The sequence below is a fragment of the Phascolarctos cinereus genome, unplaced genomic scaffold (assembly GCF_003287225.1).
Source record: "Phascolarctos cinereus isolate Bilbo 61053 unplaced genomic scaffold, phaCin_HiC Scaffold_4;HRSCAF=312, whole genome shotgun sequence".
Lineage (NCBI taxonomy): Eukaryota > Metazoa > Chordata > Mammalia > Diprotodontia > Phascolarctidae > Phascolarctos > Phascolarctos cinereus.
Window position 1 is genome coordinate 89,588,482 of NW_027555847.1, and position 14,470 is coordinate 89,602,951.

General features: G+C 38.5%; 1 protein-coding gene across 5 annotated transcripts in view; it reads right to left on the minus strand.

Moving 5' to 3' along the window:
- Window positions 1–1,960: 1,960 nt before the first annotated feature.
- The window catches only part of SEC22C (SEC22 homolog C, vesicle trafficking protein), a 45,984-nt gene continuing 33,474 nt past the window's right edge, over window positions 1,961–14,470 (minus strand). For all 5 annotated transcript variants that reach the window (XM_020999105.2, XM_020999104.2, XM_020999108.2 and 2 more), the window contains one exon: window positions 1,961–10,004. In XM_020999105.2, coding sequence (XP_020854764.1) covers window positions 9,804–10,004 — 201 coding nt within the window. In that variant the 3' untranslated portion in view covers window positions 1,961–9,803. The remainder of the gene's footprint in view (window positions 10,005–14,470) is intronic.

The following is a 14,470-nucleotide window of genomic DNA, read 5'->3' on the forward strand; positions in this document are numbered from 1 at the left end:
AGACTCCCTAATAAATTGAAAATGCTTGGAGTTCCTCAGTGTCCTTTTGCTGCACATTGGACTTTGGGGGTCACAGATGAGTCCTATAAAACCGACATTCCTTAATTGTTGGAGAGGAGTAGTTACTAGCCTCATGTGGGTGCTACCCTCTTTCCTTGATATAACCAACCATGTTGTCCTCACCCTCATGATGCCGTCTGCCCTCTAACTAACTGCATTGTATTTCCCACCTACCCAATTCTGTACTTTCCAAAGTTATAGGAATGCCAGCGAGCCCTACCTTGGAATCTCTGGTCATTGAGAGGGGCCACTGACCCAATTTATTGGTTACTGCTAGCCTAATAAACTGATCATACTTGGAATGTCATCTCTGTTTACCTTAATTTTCAAACATAACGATATTATTTCCAAGGTCCTTTCCAACATCTGGAATTCTATGAAATACAAGCAACCAAGGATGGGCCGTACAAACAGGAAGAAACAAATACATATCCAAAAATCTAGGACCAAGCTATACCCAGCTTTCCTCTCCTTCCAGAACACAAATTATAAGATGAAGTGGTCATTTCTCATCATGTTTCCTATCCATACCTACTTCAGCAGTTAGCTCCTCGTCATTGATGGAAATATGGTCCAGCCTTCAATTCTAAAAGACATTAATAACCACAGAGGCAGTGCTGTGATACAAGAATGCACTCGGACCCAACAGTGAGTCACAGAAGCTCTTTGCCCCAAGATGGCCTGGCCTCGGCAATGATAATATTTTGCTATTTGTCAGCCTGAGTCTCAGTCTTTCCAACCCCTCTCTTGCTGGCAGCGTGGCAGTGTTTACATTCTCATAAGAATGATCTTCAGAGTGAGGAAGACAGAACAAAAATGACTGATGGGCAAGAGAACACTTGGCTCTGCTCTCCACAGGCTGCCTGGGTTCCACCAGCATTCTTGAAAGGTTCCCACAATGAGAGCTGTCCAAAAGAGAATTCCCCATCCTTGATGGTTTTCTAGGGGAGAGGATGATCTGGTCTGGTATTTTGTAGAGGAGATTCCTCCTTAGGTTTGAATTTAGATATCCTCTAAGATCCCTAATGACTCTGAGATCCTGTGATTTTCTAAGTAAGAAGCCTCAGTTTCTCAATCCTGCTCTAACTTGTTATATTACGTTGCTTTGATTTCTTCATCTGTAAAATGAAGACCAGATAAACTCAAAGGTCTCTTCCAACACTGTAGATCTGGGGTGGTGAAAGCATTTAAGGCAGCTGTCCTTAGCAATCCTCTTTTTTCTTTCCGCTTCATAATCTGCTATAGGCTAGGAAACAACACTGGATCTGGGGAAGACCAAGGTGGTATTTAGTTGCTGTGTAATTTGTCCCTTCCCCTCCCTGGGACTAACTTTCCTTACTTGTATGTAAAGTGTGAAGTTTGCACCAGATAATCTTTTTTTTTTTTTTTTGGCAATCAGGGTTAAGAGACTTGCCCAGGGTCACACAGCTAGTAAGTGTCAAGTGTTTGGTCTGAGGCCTCATTTGAACTCAGGTCCTCCTGACTTCAGGGCCTGTGCTCTATCCACTGCATCACCTAGCTGCCCCTGAACAATCTTTAAGATCCTTTTCAGCTCAAACTTCTATGACTTTATATACACAACTAAATTTGTTTAAACTGTGAATTCATTAAAGTAATGTTGTGGGGAAGGCCAAGGAATAGAAATCCTGGGCATTGAGGCCAGTCATCAAGATAGCAATTCTGGCTGTCCCAGGGTCTCTTCCAGTTCGCAGATGTTTCAGGGTGATGAGGTTGCTGTTAGCCTAACATTTGTATCTGTGAAAATGTTATTACATTTAAGCTCTTCTAGCTGCTTAAATAAAGACAAGTGGACCCAGTGATGTCCTTGGATGACCATTTTTTGGTATGTAAGTTCCTCGCTGACAGACAGGGTCTACAAACATGGTTCTCTAAACCAGTGTTTACAAAAACTTATTTATTCTTTTCCCAACTCTTAATAATTTCCATTTGCTCTACGTATATGTAAATAAAGCCAAAAAAAAATACCCACTTTACATCTGATGGACAATTTCAACAACCACAGTTCAAGTGCACCATTTCAAATGTACCCATTATTCCAGGAAATAGACAATCTTTGGTGTTAAAAGAAATACAGAAATCCGAGTATTTACAGACTCTAGTGCTAACAATGAAGTAAAGTATATACAGTGGTTTTTAGGGTACAAAGTCAGTTTGGGTTTATATTCAGAGTAGTAAGTAAAAACCAAATGCATAAAGCATCACTCCAGAAGGACAAATTGTTTCCTTCAAGATACTATTTCATAAGAGGGCAAAAAAAGGCTGCTGAGAAAACAACCAAGATTCAAAGAAACACAGGTCAGGCATATCAAGTCACAAGTTTATGCTGAACCCATTCTGTACCTGAAACCAAAAAGAGCAAAGAAAAAATCTCTTTAGACAAACTGGCCTGTGGTCTCAGATGGACTTCCTAGTGCTGGTCATTTCCAGATTCTACAGACACATCTTCTTTAGGTAGATTTGCTGCCAAACCTTATGGCCTTGGCAAGAGACTTCTCACATTTTCCATTTTCACATATTTCTAAACAGAGACTTACATTTTTAAAAAATCATCAAAAATGTTCTACTCTTGTCAAAGAATAGTATTTTGGAGGATTCAGTCCTGTAGGCTTTTGGGGAAAATAAAGAAGGGAAATAATTTTCCCTGTAAGAGGCTTCACAAATTAAAACACAAATGTTTTTTTAAATGTTTATTTGGGAGGGTTTCTCCTTTTTTCTGCAATATGCAGCAATTGTGAAAATTTAAATTGACAAAGGTATTTTAAACACTTTCTTAAAAATGTCTAACTGTAAGATTATGTAGCAGAGCTACATAATGGTCACCCATGTAACCTTGGAAAATTCACTTAATCAACTCTATCAGTTTCCTTACCTGTAACTAGATTTTTTAAAAGAAAAAAAGAACCAAAAGCCCTTCTAGCACAAACTCCTAAGAAAACCTGAGGATGCCAAATATTGGAACTATCTGAAATACAAATGGCCTAAGAACAGCAAAGAAGAAAAAACACCAAACTTGGTAGTTACAAGACCTGGACTCAAGTCCAGAGTCTTATCACTCACTAGTCATATTACCTTGGACAAATCCCCTTCACCCCTTGGATTCTTAGTGTCCTCATCTGAAAATGGAGAATCATATTTCTGTTGTCTATACTTCACAAAGCTGTTTCAAGGGAAACACTCCATAAGCCTTAAAATGGAATAAAAACGTGAACTACTATTATTATGGAAAGCCTTAGGGGACAGAAAGTAGCCATTAGGGCATGGTCTTCAAACTTTTCTCTTCAGCTTGACTTATTCTCTTTTTCTATAGCACCTGGCCTTATGAGAAAAGTAGGAGAAATATGTCCAAATGCCCAACAAGGTTTCCTTGCCATAGGGGAAAGAGAAAGAAGGGAAAGCTCAGAACCTAGACCTATGGTTTTATAGCAAATTCTCCATTCACTGGTATGCTTAAGCAATGGGAACATCATTTTGTTTTAAACTTTGTTGAAAAGTCTTACTAAAATATAAGTCCATTCTCCCTGGTACCACACTCCCTACACAAGATTTACTCTGAGAAGCCTGTGATGTTTACTACCACTTCCTACATGTATGACACTTTATATATTTTGCAAAGCACTTTAACATACATGATTTTAAAATAGCCCTATACAAATACCATCATCTCCAGTTCTTAAACAAGAAGAGACTCTGTTTCCTTGTCTGTCAAATGAGGGCATTGGCCTAGATATTCTCTAAGGCCCCTTCCAGCCTCAAAAACATCCCATGATTCAAGAGTCTTTCCTGGGGAAGACAATTATATGGTGTGACAATCCATGGTCACTGTCCACACAGAGACGCCTAAGAGACTAGGCCTGCTCCAAAACCCTCCCCCTAAAACATCCCCTAGAAGCTCACAGGATCAGATTCAAGAGCTTGAAAGTACCTGAGATGCCATCTAACTCAATCCTTTTGTTCCAGCAATAAGGAAACTGAGATAAGGTTAAACACACGGGAAAGTGGAAGATCTGGATTTTGAACCCAAGTCCTCTGACTCCAAATCTAGAACTCTATACTAATCCTTCCTCACTCTGTTACATCTTTTTTGGGGGGAAGGGGGAACAGAGAACTTTTAAACTAAGACAGACAGCCCTGCTTCAAACTCTTTAAAAAAATCTACTGCCATTAAAATTCTGAAGCAGAAAAAACAGTCCAGTTAATTAAGAGCTCCAGTTATCTCATTAGGTTAGCGCCTAGGGTACTATTAGTTCAAATAGGGTTCACTCCCAGAATTTAAGGACCAAGTAAGACAAAAGGAACAAATAACAACAACAAAAAACACCATTGGACAACAAGCTTCTTTCTCGTCACATTCATAAATATGGGTGAACCTCATATTACTTTTTTTTTCGCTGATTTCAAATATGGATTTTATCCATCTACCATCTTCACAGGAATCAGTTTTATACTTTTTAAAAATAATTTTTTGCTAAACAGAACTATGCTAGTTTAACTCACCTAAAATACAGCTATGGATTATTTCCTGTTGTATTTCAATTGACAGCTAGGCAGCGTAATGGATAGAATGCTGGACCTGGAGTCAGGAAGACTCATGTTCCTGAATTCAAATCCAGCCTTACTAGCTGTGTGACCCTGGGAGAGTCACTTCACCCAGTTTACTCCAGTTTCTCATCTGTAAAGTGAGCTGGAGAAAAAAATGGCAAACCACTCCAGTATCTTTGCCAAGAAAACCCAAAATGGGGTCACAAAGAGTCAAGACATGATTGAAAAATGATTAAAACGATTACAACATTTCAGCTGTGTAACATTTTTCTTTAGCTCCCAACAGCAGTGAGCTGGCATGTTTGGACTCTGCTTGCCCTGATATCGTCTTTCCAGTGTAGAGATTTCTGTACTCATCACTGATAGCACCTCAATTTTCTAGGAAGAAGTCCAAATATGAATCCAAGGCTCTTGAATGACACTCCATTCCATAACCTTATAAAGCTTCTAAAAAGTCACTGACAACAGACAGGAAGGGGAATCTACACCTTGCTGGTCTCCTACCTTGTCATGCCGTGCCCATCATTACAATCTAAGTAATCAGGTTCATCTTCTTCATCCAAACTCCTTGGAAATTTTATGCCTTAGTATTTTGCCAGAAAGTCTTTAGTCACTTTTTAGAAGGATTTCATGTAGCTTCTTTAACTTCAATCAGCTGTTCTCTGAGATGTTCATCTTTCATCACTTCCCTTATTTGAGGAACCAATAAATGTCTTTTTGATTTTAGCCTCATTCACTCTTAGAAATTTACTTTTCAAGTAAACAAAATTAAGTCTGCATCATTTTAATCCACCATCTTGACAAATCTTCTCATTAAACTAAACTTAATATGCAGCAGAGGTAAGAAAATTTTTTATGGCTGACTAGTGTCCACATTTTTCTTTCTTGAAATCAGTTCTTTGAAGCCAGTGGTTTTTTTTTAATTTTTTTTTTCCATATGCTTTTGAGTTGAAAATTTTTTCTCCCTTTTTCTCCCCCCCCCCGCCACACTCCCCAAGACGGCGCACAATCTGACATAGGCTTTACATTTACATACCCATTAAACATATTTTCACATTAGTGAAGTTGTAAGTAAAAATTAAAACCAATAGGAGGAACCATCAGAAAGATGAAACAAAACTCAACTGAAGGTAAAAATAAGTGAGAGCGATTCGACTTCCATAGTTCTTTCTTTGGATGTGGACAGCATTTTCCATCCCGAGGCCTCTGGAGATGCCTTAGATCCTCATAATGCTGGGAAGGGTTCAGTTTAACATTCTTAGTCATTGCATAACATGGCTGCTATTGTATACAAAGTCCTCTTGGTTCTGCTCACTTCACTCAGCATCAGACCATATAAGTCTTCCCAAGTTTTTCTGAAGTCAGCCTGTTCATCATTTCTTATAGAACAATAGTATTCCATTACATTCATATACCACAACTTGCTCAGCCATTCCCCCAATTGATGGGCATCTTCTCAATTTCCAATTCTTTGCCACCACAAAAAGAGCTGCTATGAATATTTTTGTACATGTGGGTCCTTTTCCCATTTGTTTGATCTCTTTCGGATATAGCCCTAGAAGTGCTATTGCTGGATCAAAGGGTATGCACATTTTTGTAGCCCTTTGGGCATAGTTCCAAATTGTTCTCCAAAATGGTTGGATCATTTCACAACTCCACCAACAATGCATTAGAGTTCCAATTTTCCCACATACTCACCAACATTTATCATTTTCCTGTTTTGTCATGTTGGCCAATCTGATAGGTGTGATGTGGTACCTCAGAGTTGTTTTGATTTGCATTTCTCTAATCAATAATGATTTAGAGCATTTTTTCATATGACTATAGATGGTGAAGCCAGTGTTTTTTAAAGTACTAGCTGATATTCTCTCTCTGCTGTCCTGATCACAAATAACAGCACTATCTGGTACACTCAAGATATAATCCTAGTAAAAGAATCCCTTTGAGATCCTCAGAGATATGCCAATACTTTCCTTACGTCAAGCTTCTCAAGAGGAATGCCCCTTTTTGAATATGTTTTAGTGCCCTCTTACAGGAGAGTCCAGCCTTTTTGCCTCAAAGTTTAGCTTCATTTTTGGCTAACATCACCAAGGAAGGTCGTTTAGGTCTTCTTGAATTACTACAGAAGGAGATGAGGATGGAAAAGTTACTTCCAGTGGGGGAACAACTGCTTGCTTATCTCCTACACCTTGGCAGGCTGAGTCTCTTCATCACTATCTGGTCCATTATCTTCATCCAAATTCCAACTGTCTGGTGGTTCTGGTACAGGTAGATCTTCACTGTGCAAATCAGATCTTGAGAGTCAAAGGTAGATTTGGATACTGCACAGTTTATGTTTAGATTTGGAGGTAATCCCTATTTCATAAAGCAATCTGTTGAATACTCTTTTTTGTTCTCCCCAAATTACAGGAATTTCAAATGACCCATGACAAGGTCTATGTATCTAGCCACTTAGTGATCTAACACAAATGACAGAGCACAGGTAAGGGGATCAAGTCTCGTTCTGATCACCAACCAATAGAGTCCATTCATGTTTTCCTGACCACAGAAATAAAGTCTTAACTCTGACATTCGAAAGTTAGCTCACCATATACTTAAAAAACATTCAGATGGTTGACACACTTATGAGGCATAATGGGAATTTTTAAAATGTAAACAAAATACAAATATTTGAAAAAACATGATCAGAAACAATAGTGATGTTTATCAAACGACAGTGAACACACAACTTACAGAAAGGTCTGTGACACGTTGACAGTTTCGCTGCATAACTAAACGTAGAAAAGAACATATCTCAATTGCCCTACACATTTCCACTTCCCCTCAATCAAACCATATTTTATTACTCCCTCATATTGCATATTTCTATAAAAATTCATTTTACTCGATAACAGTGAGTATTCCATTGGTGTTTTTGAATTCAGCATCAAAAACATACATATAAAACGCCACAAAATTTCCATGAGACAAAACATGTTTTGAACAGTGGAATAAATATAAAATTGGTAAAGTTATTAGATACCCACTAAACTAACTTATACAAAGAGATGGTATTTGTTGATGAGGCTAACAAGGTTCCCAAAACTACCTTAAGGAGATACCTATTTGAAGGAAAAATAAGGTAAAATAAATTAGGACCTGGTCAAACTCATTGTAACATTCATGACAATGATGTCACAAGAGAAAGGCAGGTCTACACAGAATCTAGGAAAAAGGAAAACCAAAAAGTTCTCTTAATTCTGATCCAGAACTCTGCAGGGGAAAAGACATCCTAATCAACAAGCAAAAGCATCCAGTCTACAATGAAGTAGATCCCTACAAAGAGAATGCTTCCAGCCATTAGAGTTTGAGGACAATATCCTTTAACACCTTCTAGTGTCTCTTCCTTCTGACTCTAACTAGTCAAGCCAAGTTCTATTATTAACTTGGTTTTCCTAGTAGAGTTTCCACAAAGGAATAACAGATGGTACTGACTAACCATTCAATCACCTGGCCAACTCAAAGTGGCTTCTATAGTAAATTAATAAATTTATATTCTGGTTTATAATTCAGTCATCTCTTGTGAGTTTGGTTAATATGACCAAGTTGGATGGTGTGGGGACAAGGGAAATGAGAGAGGAAGGGGATGTTGATATTAAGCCTTTAAAATTCAACAGTGGCCCTGTGAAGGTGCTACCCCATCTGTACAACCAACAGCTTCATTCCAACCACTTTTATTTGCTGTGACAGGTAGATTTCGGACACATAAAGTTTTATCAACTGTTCTGTACCCATCTGATTTTAATTCATCTCTTTTCATTTTTCTTTTCTATTGCATTTCTTCTCAATCAACATTATACAGTGCTCCTGAGTCAATGTAATTTATCTAATCCAGTTACCGGCCAACTGGAGACCATATCTAGCAAGCAATTCCTGAACTATCATACCCTAGTGCTTAGCACAGTGCCTGGCACATTAATAAGCATTTAATAAATGCTTTTCCAATCATTTAGATCTATCCATCTGAATATGCTCAATATATGTAATATTAGTGAATTTTTAAAAATGATTAGATCATAGCCTTGTATTACATAGTACAAATAGTTGCAAATAGGTATCTGATTACCCAAAAGTTCTTTAATTAACTTTCCCACCACCAGGTAGGTTAAAATGTTAAAAAAAAAAAAATTAAAATCAGTAGCCTTAAACACTAGGAAAGCTCATATTTTTTCTCATGCCAGATGAGCATTATAAGTGAATTTGGGCTATGTCATACTAATCAGCACTGGAAACTTTAAAACTAATTTCCAGAAAATCTAATTAGCTTGTGTTTTCTAGACAGCAATTAGAGCTCAATTTCATAATTTATTCCGGTGACTATTTTAAAGTAACTACTTTTAAAACTATCTACGGACCCTCTTTAAAATGTCTGCCATCACATTTTGGCTAATTGAGGAGAATTAAGAAACTAAAAAGTATAAATAAGAAACAAGTAGTTCTTCTGAGGCAAACAACTAATCTCCAAAAATAGTATCTCTACCTCTACCACATGACTGCATAGCACAGCCACAACAAAAAAAACATTTTTTCAGTTCTTGATTCAATTATTCCAATCTAAAGTAGTTCTAGTTTTGTTACTGGAAAATATTTTACAAACATGTTCCCGTTCAAGTGGAGAGGCTTGGCATCTGAAGACCTGGGTTCATATCCAGGTTTCAACACTTTCTAGCTGTGTTTCCTTATCTGAAAAATGAATGGGTTGGACATGATGGCACCAAATCTCAATCTATAATCCTATGATTTGTAAATCAGGATAATGATCCTTGCTCTACCCCCCTCACAAGGCTACTGGGAGGAAAGGGCTTTGTAAACTTTGAAGCACTATAGAAATGTAAGTCATAAGATGATAAACTGAATGGGAGAGCCTGCCCTCTGCTCTGCATCCACCTGGAATGTATGCGGTACACAGAAGCTCTCCTCTTCCCTTCCACTACATCTGTCATGATGAAGTCTGGACCTTCAGTTCTTCTGTCCAGTCTATTAGGACATGTACCCACGAGACCCAAAACTGAAAGGGGAAAGACCAAACCAGACAAGTGGCTGTAATCCTCTTTCCACAGGAAAAACTGTGCATTCCCCTGCCCTTCCCCCTCACCGAGGAAGAAAGGAGAGCAGCCCGGTCCAAGCCTTAGTGCCTCAGGGTGTCAAACACCACCATGGAGCACTTTGTCTCGCAGCTGTCTCGTCAGGATCTGATAGGAAGACAGAAAAGCCACTCCTATGTGGAAGAGTATTTGCCAGAGGTTCCTTAGGCCATGCAGGTAAATATTACACAGACAAATGAAGAACAGGATGACGGCCACCTTCAGAAGCCTTGTGGAACTGTAGAACAGGTACAGATAACACTGCAAGGACAGAGGGAAAGAAGTCCTATTAACAACAATGAAACGGTCGAATGAGGATGTAAAGCTTAATACTTACAGATTGCCTTCTAATAAATCAAAGCTTATACTGATATACTACAGGGAAGCTAGAATCAGGAGGACCCGAGCTCGAATGTGGACTCAGACGTTTACTAGCTGTATGACCTTGCACAAGTCACTTAACCCTGTTTGCCTCAGTTTTACCTGTAAAACGAGCTGGAGAAGGAAATGGCAAACCACTCTAGTATCTTTGCCAAGAAAACCCCAAACGAGGTCACAAACTGAAACGACTCAATAAAAATAATCACATATTGATATGGCATTTTATGATTTACAAGATATTCTCAAAAGCTAGGAAAATTACAAACACACGCACACACATGCACACAGTACAGGTCTCCGATGTTGAACACGATGGCTACAGATGAAACACCTGACCTTCTCCCCTGCTTCCCCAGTGTGCTCCTGCCATGCTTTCTGGCCAAAAGAAATCTGTCCTAATTGCTAGCACACATGAACTGGTACATCAAAAGGATTTAGCCTTGTGCCAGCCACTATTACTATGGCCGTGACTAAAAATTCAACAAGAGTGGAATCACCTGCTAGGTACCAAGCAGCAGGAGACGCTATGGCCAGAGCCTCTGACTCTCTGGGCTGGGCCCTGTGACCCTGGATGGGCAGGGCACCAGGTATCACACCCTGTCAATTAGGAACTGTAATTGAAGCCTAATGTCTTTAATAATAGGGGATTGGACTAGATGGGTGCTCAGGTGCCTTCTAGGTCTAAATCTATTATTCTATGATCCTAATAATATAATTTTATTCATGTGTCCTACACACATGGCTTTCTGATCACACAGTCCATTACTGAAAACCATGGGGGCCACCCTGCTATAAGACATGAACACTACCTTCAATCATCTGCAAAGCTGTCACTGAAAGTAGAATCAAATGATCTACTGTAGCCAGAGGCTGCAACTAGGATCAGGAAGGAGAAGACACAGGGTGGTAGGTTTTAACTCAGAAAAACAACTTGAGGACAAGGCCTGCTTTGGGTTTTGTCTTTGTATTTCTAGCACCAGCACAGTACATTGGACAGTGAAAGAGGCACTTACTTCTTTTCTGAACTGCACTGACAACGGGCTGCTGGATGAACTACTGAACTCTCCATCACTGAAGTGTCCAACAGAGATGCTAATCACTTCTCAGGGGTTGAAGACCACAGAGGGGATGGACTCATGTCTACTTCCATCTATAGCACTTGAAGATTTACAAAGTGCCTTCCACACAACAACCCTACGCTTCTCGTCTAGGGTGGGAGGTCAGAGGAGATGGTCTGAGAAGTCCTTTCCCACTCTGGGTTTCCAGAAGTCTGAAATTTTCACTGCCACATCACAGACTTTCATGATCCACTTTCATAAATAACTAAGAAGATTCTGGTTTCTTGAAAGTTGTGTCCTGATTTTATGTTTCCTATAATTCCTTAAAACAAGTCTCTCACAGTAGTAGTATCCTTGAGGCTATTCCTTTTTCAAAAATGTAGAAAAAGAGTGGGGCAGCTAGGTGGCACAGTGGATAGAGCACTGGCCCTGTATTCAGGAAGACCTGAGTTCAAATCTGATCTCAGGCACATAACACTTACTAGCTGTGTGATCCTGCGCAAGTCACTTAACCCCATTCCCTAGCCAAAAAAAAACCAAAAACAAAACAAAACGTAGAAAAAGAGAGCATGTTGCTGGGTCTCCCATTTACATAAATAAGGAGTGACCTTGTCTGGCCTCAGGTGACATTATCTAGAAGTTGATAAGATGGTCTCAAATGGAAATAGAGCAGCAGTTTTTCTCTCAAAATATAGTACATACCAAAGACAAGGAAAATTTGTGATTAATTTCCTTCCACACTGAGGACTTAGCTTGGCATCAGACAGAAGTGGCTATAGACACCTCTATTTTTAACATATTTACACCATTTCTTATGACTCAAGATGTAATAAAGCAATCTAAAGGATATTTAGATTGTCAGAATTATATGGAGCCTCATAGATCAGTTGTATAATGTGAAGAATTTTGAGGCTCAGAAAGAAGAAACTTCCCTAAGGTTACACACAGCTAGCCAATGGTAGAGCTGAGTCACAAACCCAGGTCTCCTGGGTATTTCCATCTGGTACTCTTTATTCTCCATCCCCCCCCCCCCCCCCCCCCCCCCCCACACACACACACTCACTCACTCTCTCTCTCTCTTTTTTCATTTGGATGATTATTTAAATAAGGATTTTTTTTTAATGGAGGGGGAATTTGGATAATACACTAACATATACAGTGGAATAAACTGATGTCCCAATTCTATATGCTTTAGCATTGAAATACTGAACATTAATCAGCTATAAAATTCAGAGTCAGCTGTAATCTATCAAATTCTCCTAAGAAATAAGCCACAGATAACTAACTGTCTTTAGCCTCTTTGCCTCAATCTGTGGCTACAGATTTTATCAAAAGCAGGAGAGTATCTAGCATTCCACTATGTAAACAAATTCTGAAGGGGAAACAGCATTGTAAATACAGGATGCTGAACCAGGAAGTTTACTGCAAACATCTGTATAGCTAACGTAATGAGCTAATTTTAATTAATTACATAAGAAAATCAGTCTTATTACCTTATTGGCCCAAAACAGGCCACCCAGAAAACCAGTTACCACCCCCCAAATGAGATAACTTTGAAATTATATAAACATACATAGGTATGCCCTGAAAAATAATTAGTTACTACATATATATGTATATATACACATATATATAAAACTTTATTGTAAAATATCCTAATGCCAATAAATATGTTATATTAGTTTTTATCATTACTGTTTTCACCTTCTTGGTCACTTACTGTCACGCTCTTACTATGACAAGATAATAGGTTTATTACAGATCAGATTTTTTTTGAGGGGGGAGGAAAACAGGAAGAAGAGGAAAAATGTTTCATATGAAAAAGAATTTCAAATGAAAGAGAATATTAGTCACATCATATATAATTTCTACCACTCAGCTGTTTATAATATCAAAGGTTATATTTCTAGCCCATATATTCCAAAGTAAAATGGCTTTTTTTATCCACATTCAACAAGACAAATTTCTAATTAAGAAATTGGGCAGATACATCTTGGTAAAAATATTAAACTAAACCATACTGGCTATTTGGTCCCAAGAAGCTAGTTAAACAGTTGATAAGCGCTGGAATTTGCAAAATCCACATGCAGTTTCCCTTTGCACTATGAGGTAAGTGCAGCAATTTAATTCATACATGGAACAAACTGGTAGGACTCAGAGAACTTCATTTCCTTACTTACAGAATTTTTAGGAGCAAAATGGGACGAGCTGTAAGGTCTCTTGCAGCTCTAAAAATCCGGTCCTCTGCCCTCACAGCTATCAGAGGCTGGTGGAGACTCATAGACTTAGAGGTGAAGGGGAACTCAAAAGTCATGCAGTCCACTCCATCACTGTGCTGATGAAGAAACTGAGGCTCAGAGAAGAAATGTGACTTGCCCCAAATCATCAAAGTAGCAAAAGTGGAATCTGAAAGCTGGCCCTCTGATGACAAATCCAGCATTCGACGTCAGAGCAAGAAGGACTCTTGGAGACCACCTAAGAAACCCTTTCAGGCTCTCAGCAGTTATTTGCTTAAGGTCACCTAGCGAGTAAGTGACAGAATCACTGGAAATGATCCATATTTATTTACAAGTGCAGAGAATGGTCACCAAGTGCCACGAGCACCTTAAAGTAATAAAATACTACTAGCTTTAAAGTGCTCTGTAACAGATAGACCTTCACCATTGGAAAGAAATGATTAGCAGAAATTTTATTGTAATTTGGCTCATTCCATAGGGACCTAAGAGCCTGGCTGGCTTTAAGTAGATGGCTATCTGAAAAATGATTTAAAACAATCCAAAGTTCCTGCTGTATTTCTTTATGTCTGTTTCACTATCTAAAAAGAGTAAAAAACATTTCCTAGAATTAAAATAGCAATTTTTATGGTTAATTTTCCCTACCAGTCTACCTAATTCAGTATCATGATTTCTAAACAGCGTGACAAAGATTTTATTTTCTGAGACTCAAGCTACACATAATTATGTCTCTCAACAATGAGTACAAATCAAAATATCACATAGGATAGGCCAGGTAAGATTATTTCCTCAACTCTAAGCTTCCTTTGTCCTGCCTGATGAATAATTATCTAGCTTTGGCAAGGCTAACTGTCTGACTTAGGGCAAGTTCCAACCTCTCTAGGATAGGCCTACTTCCTCATCTGTAAAATGAGGGGACTAGATTAAATGATATTTAAGATTCCTTGTGGCTCTGATATTCTATTGTTTGAAATTCCAGGGAAAATACTATGACATAAAACAAGTACCTAATAGTGTTGAAACTTCAAACAAAAACAACAAAATATAAAAGTTT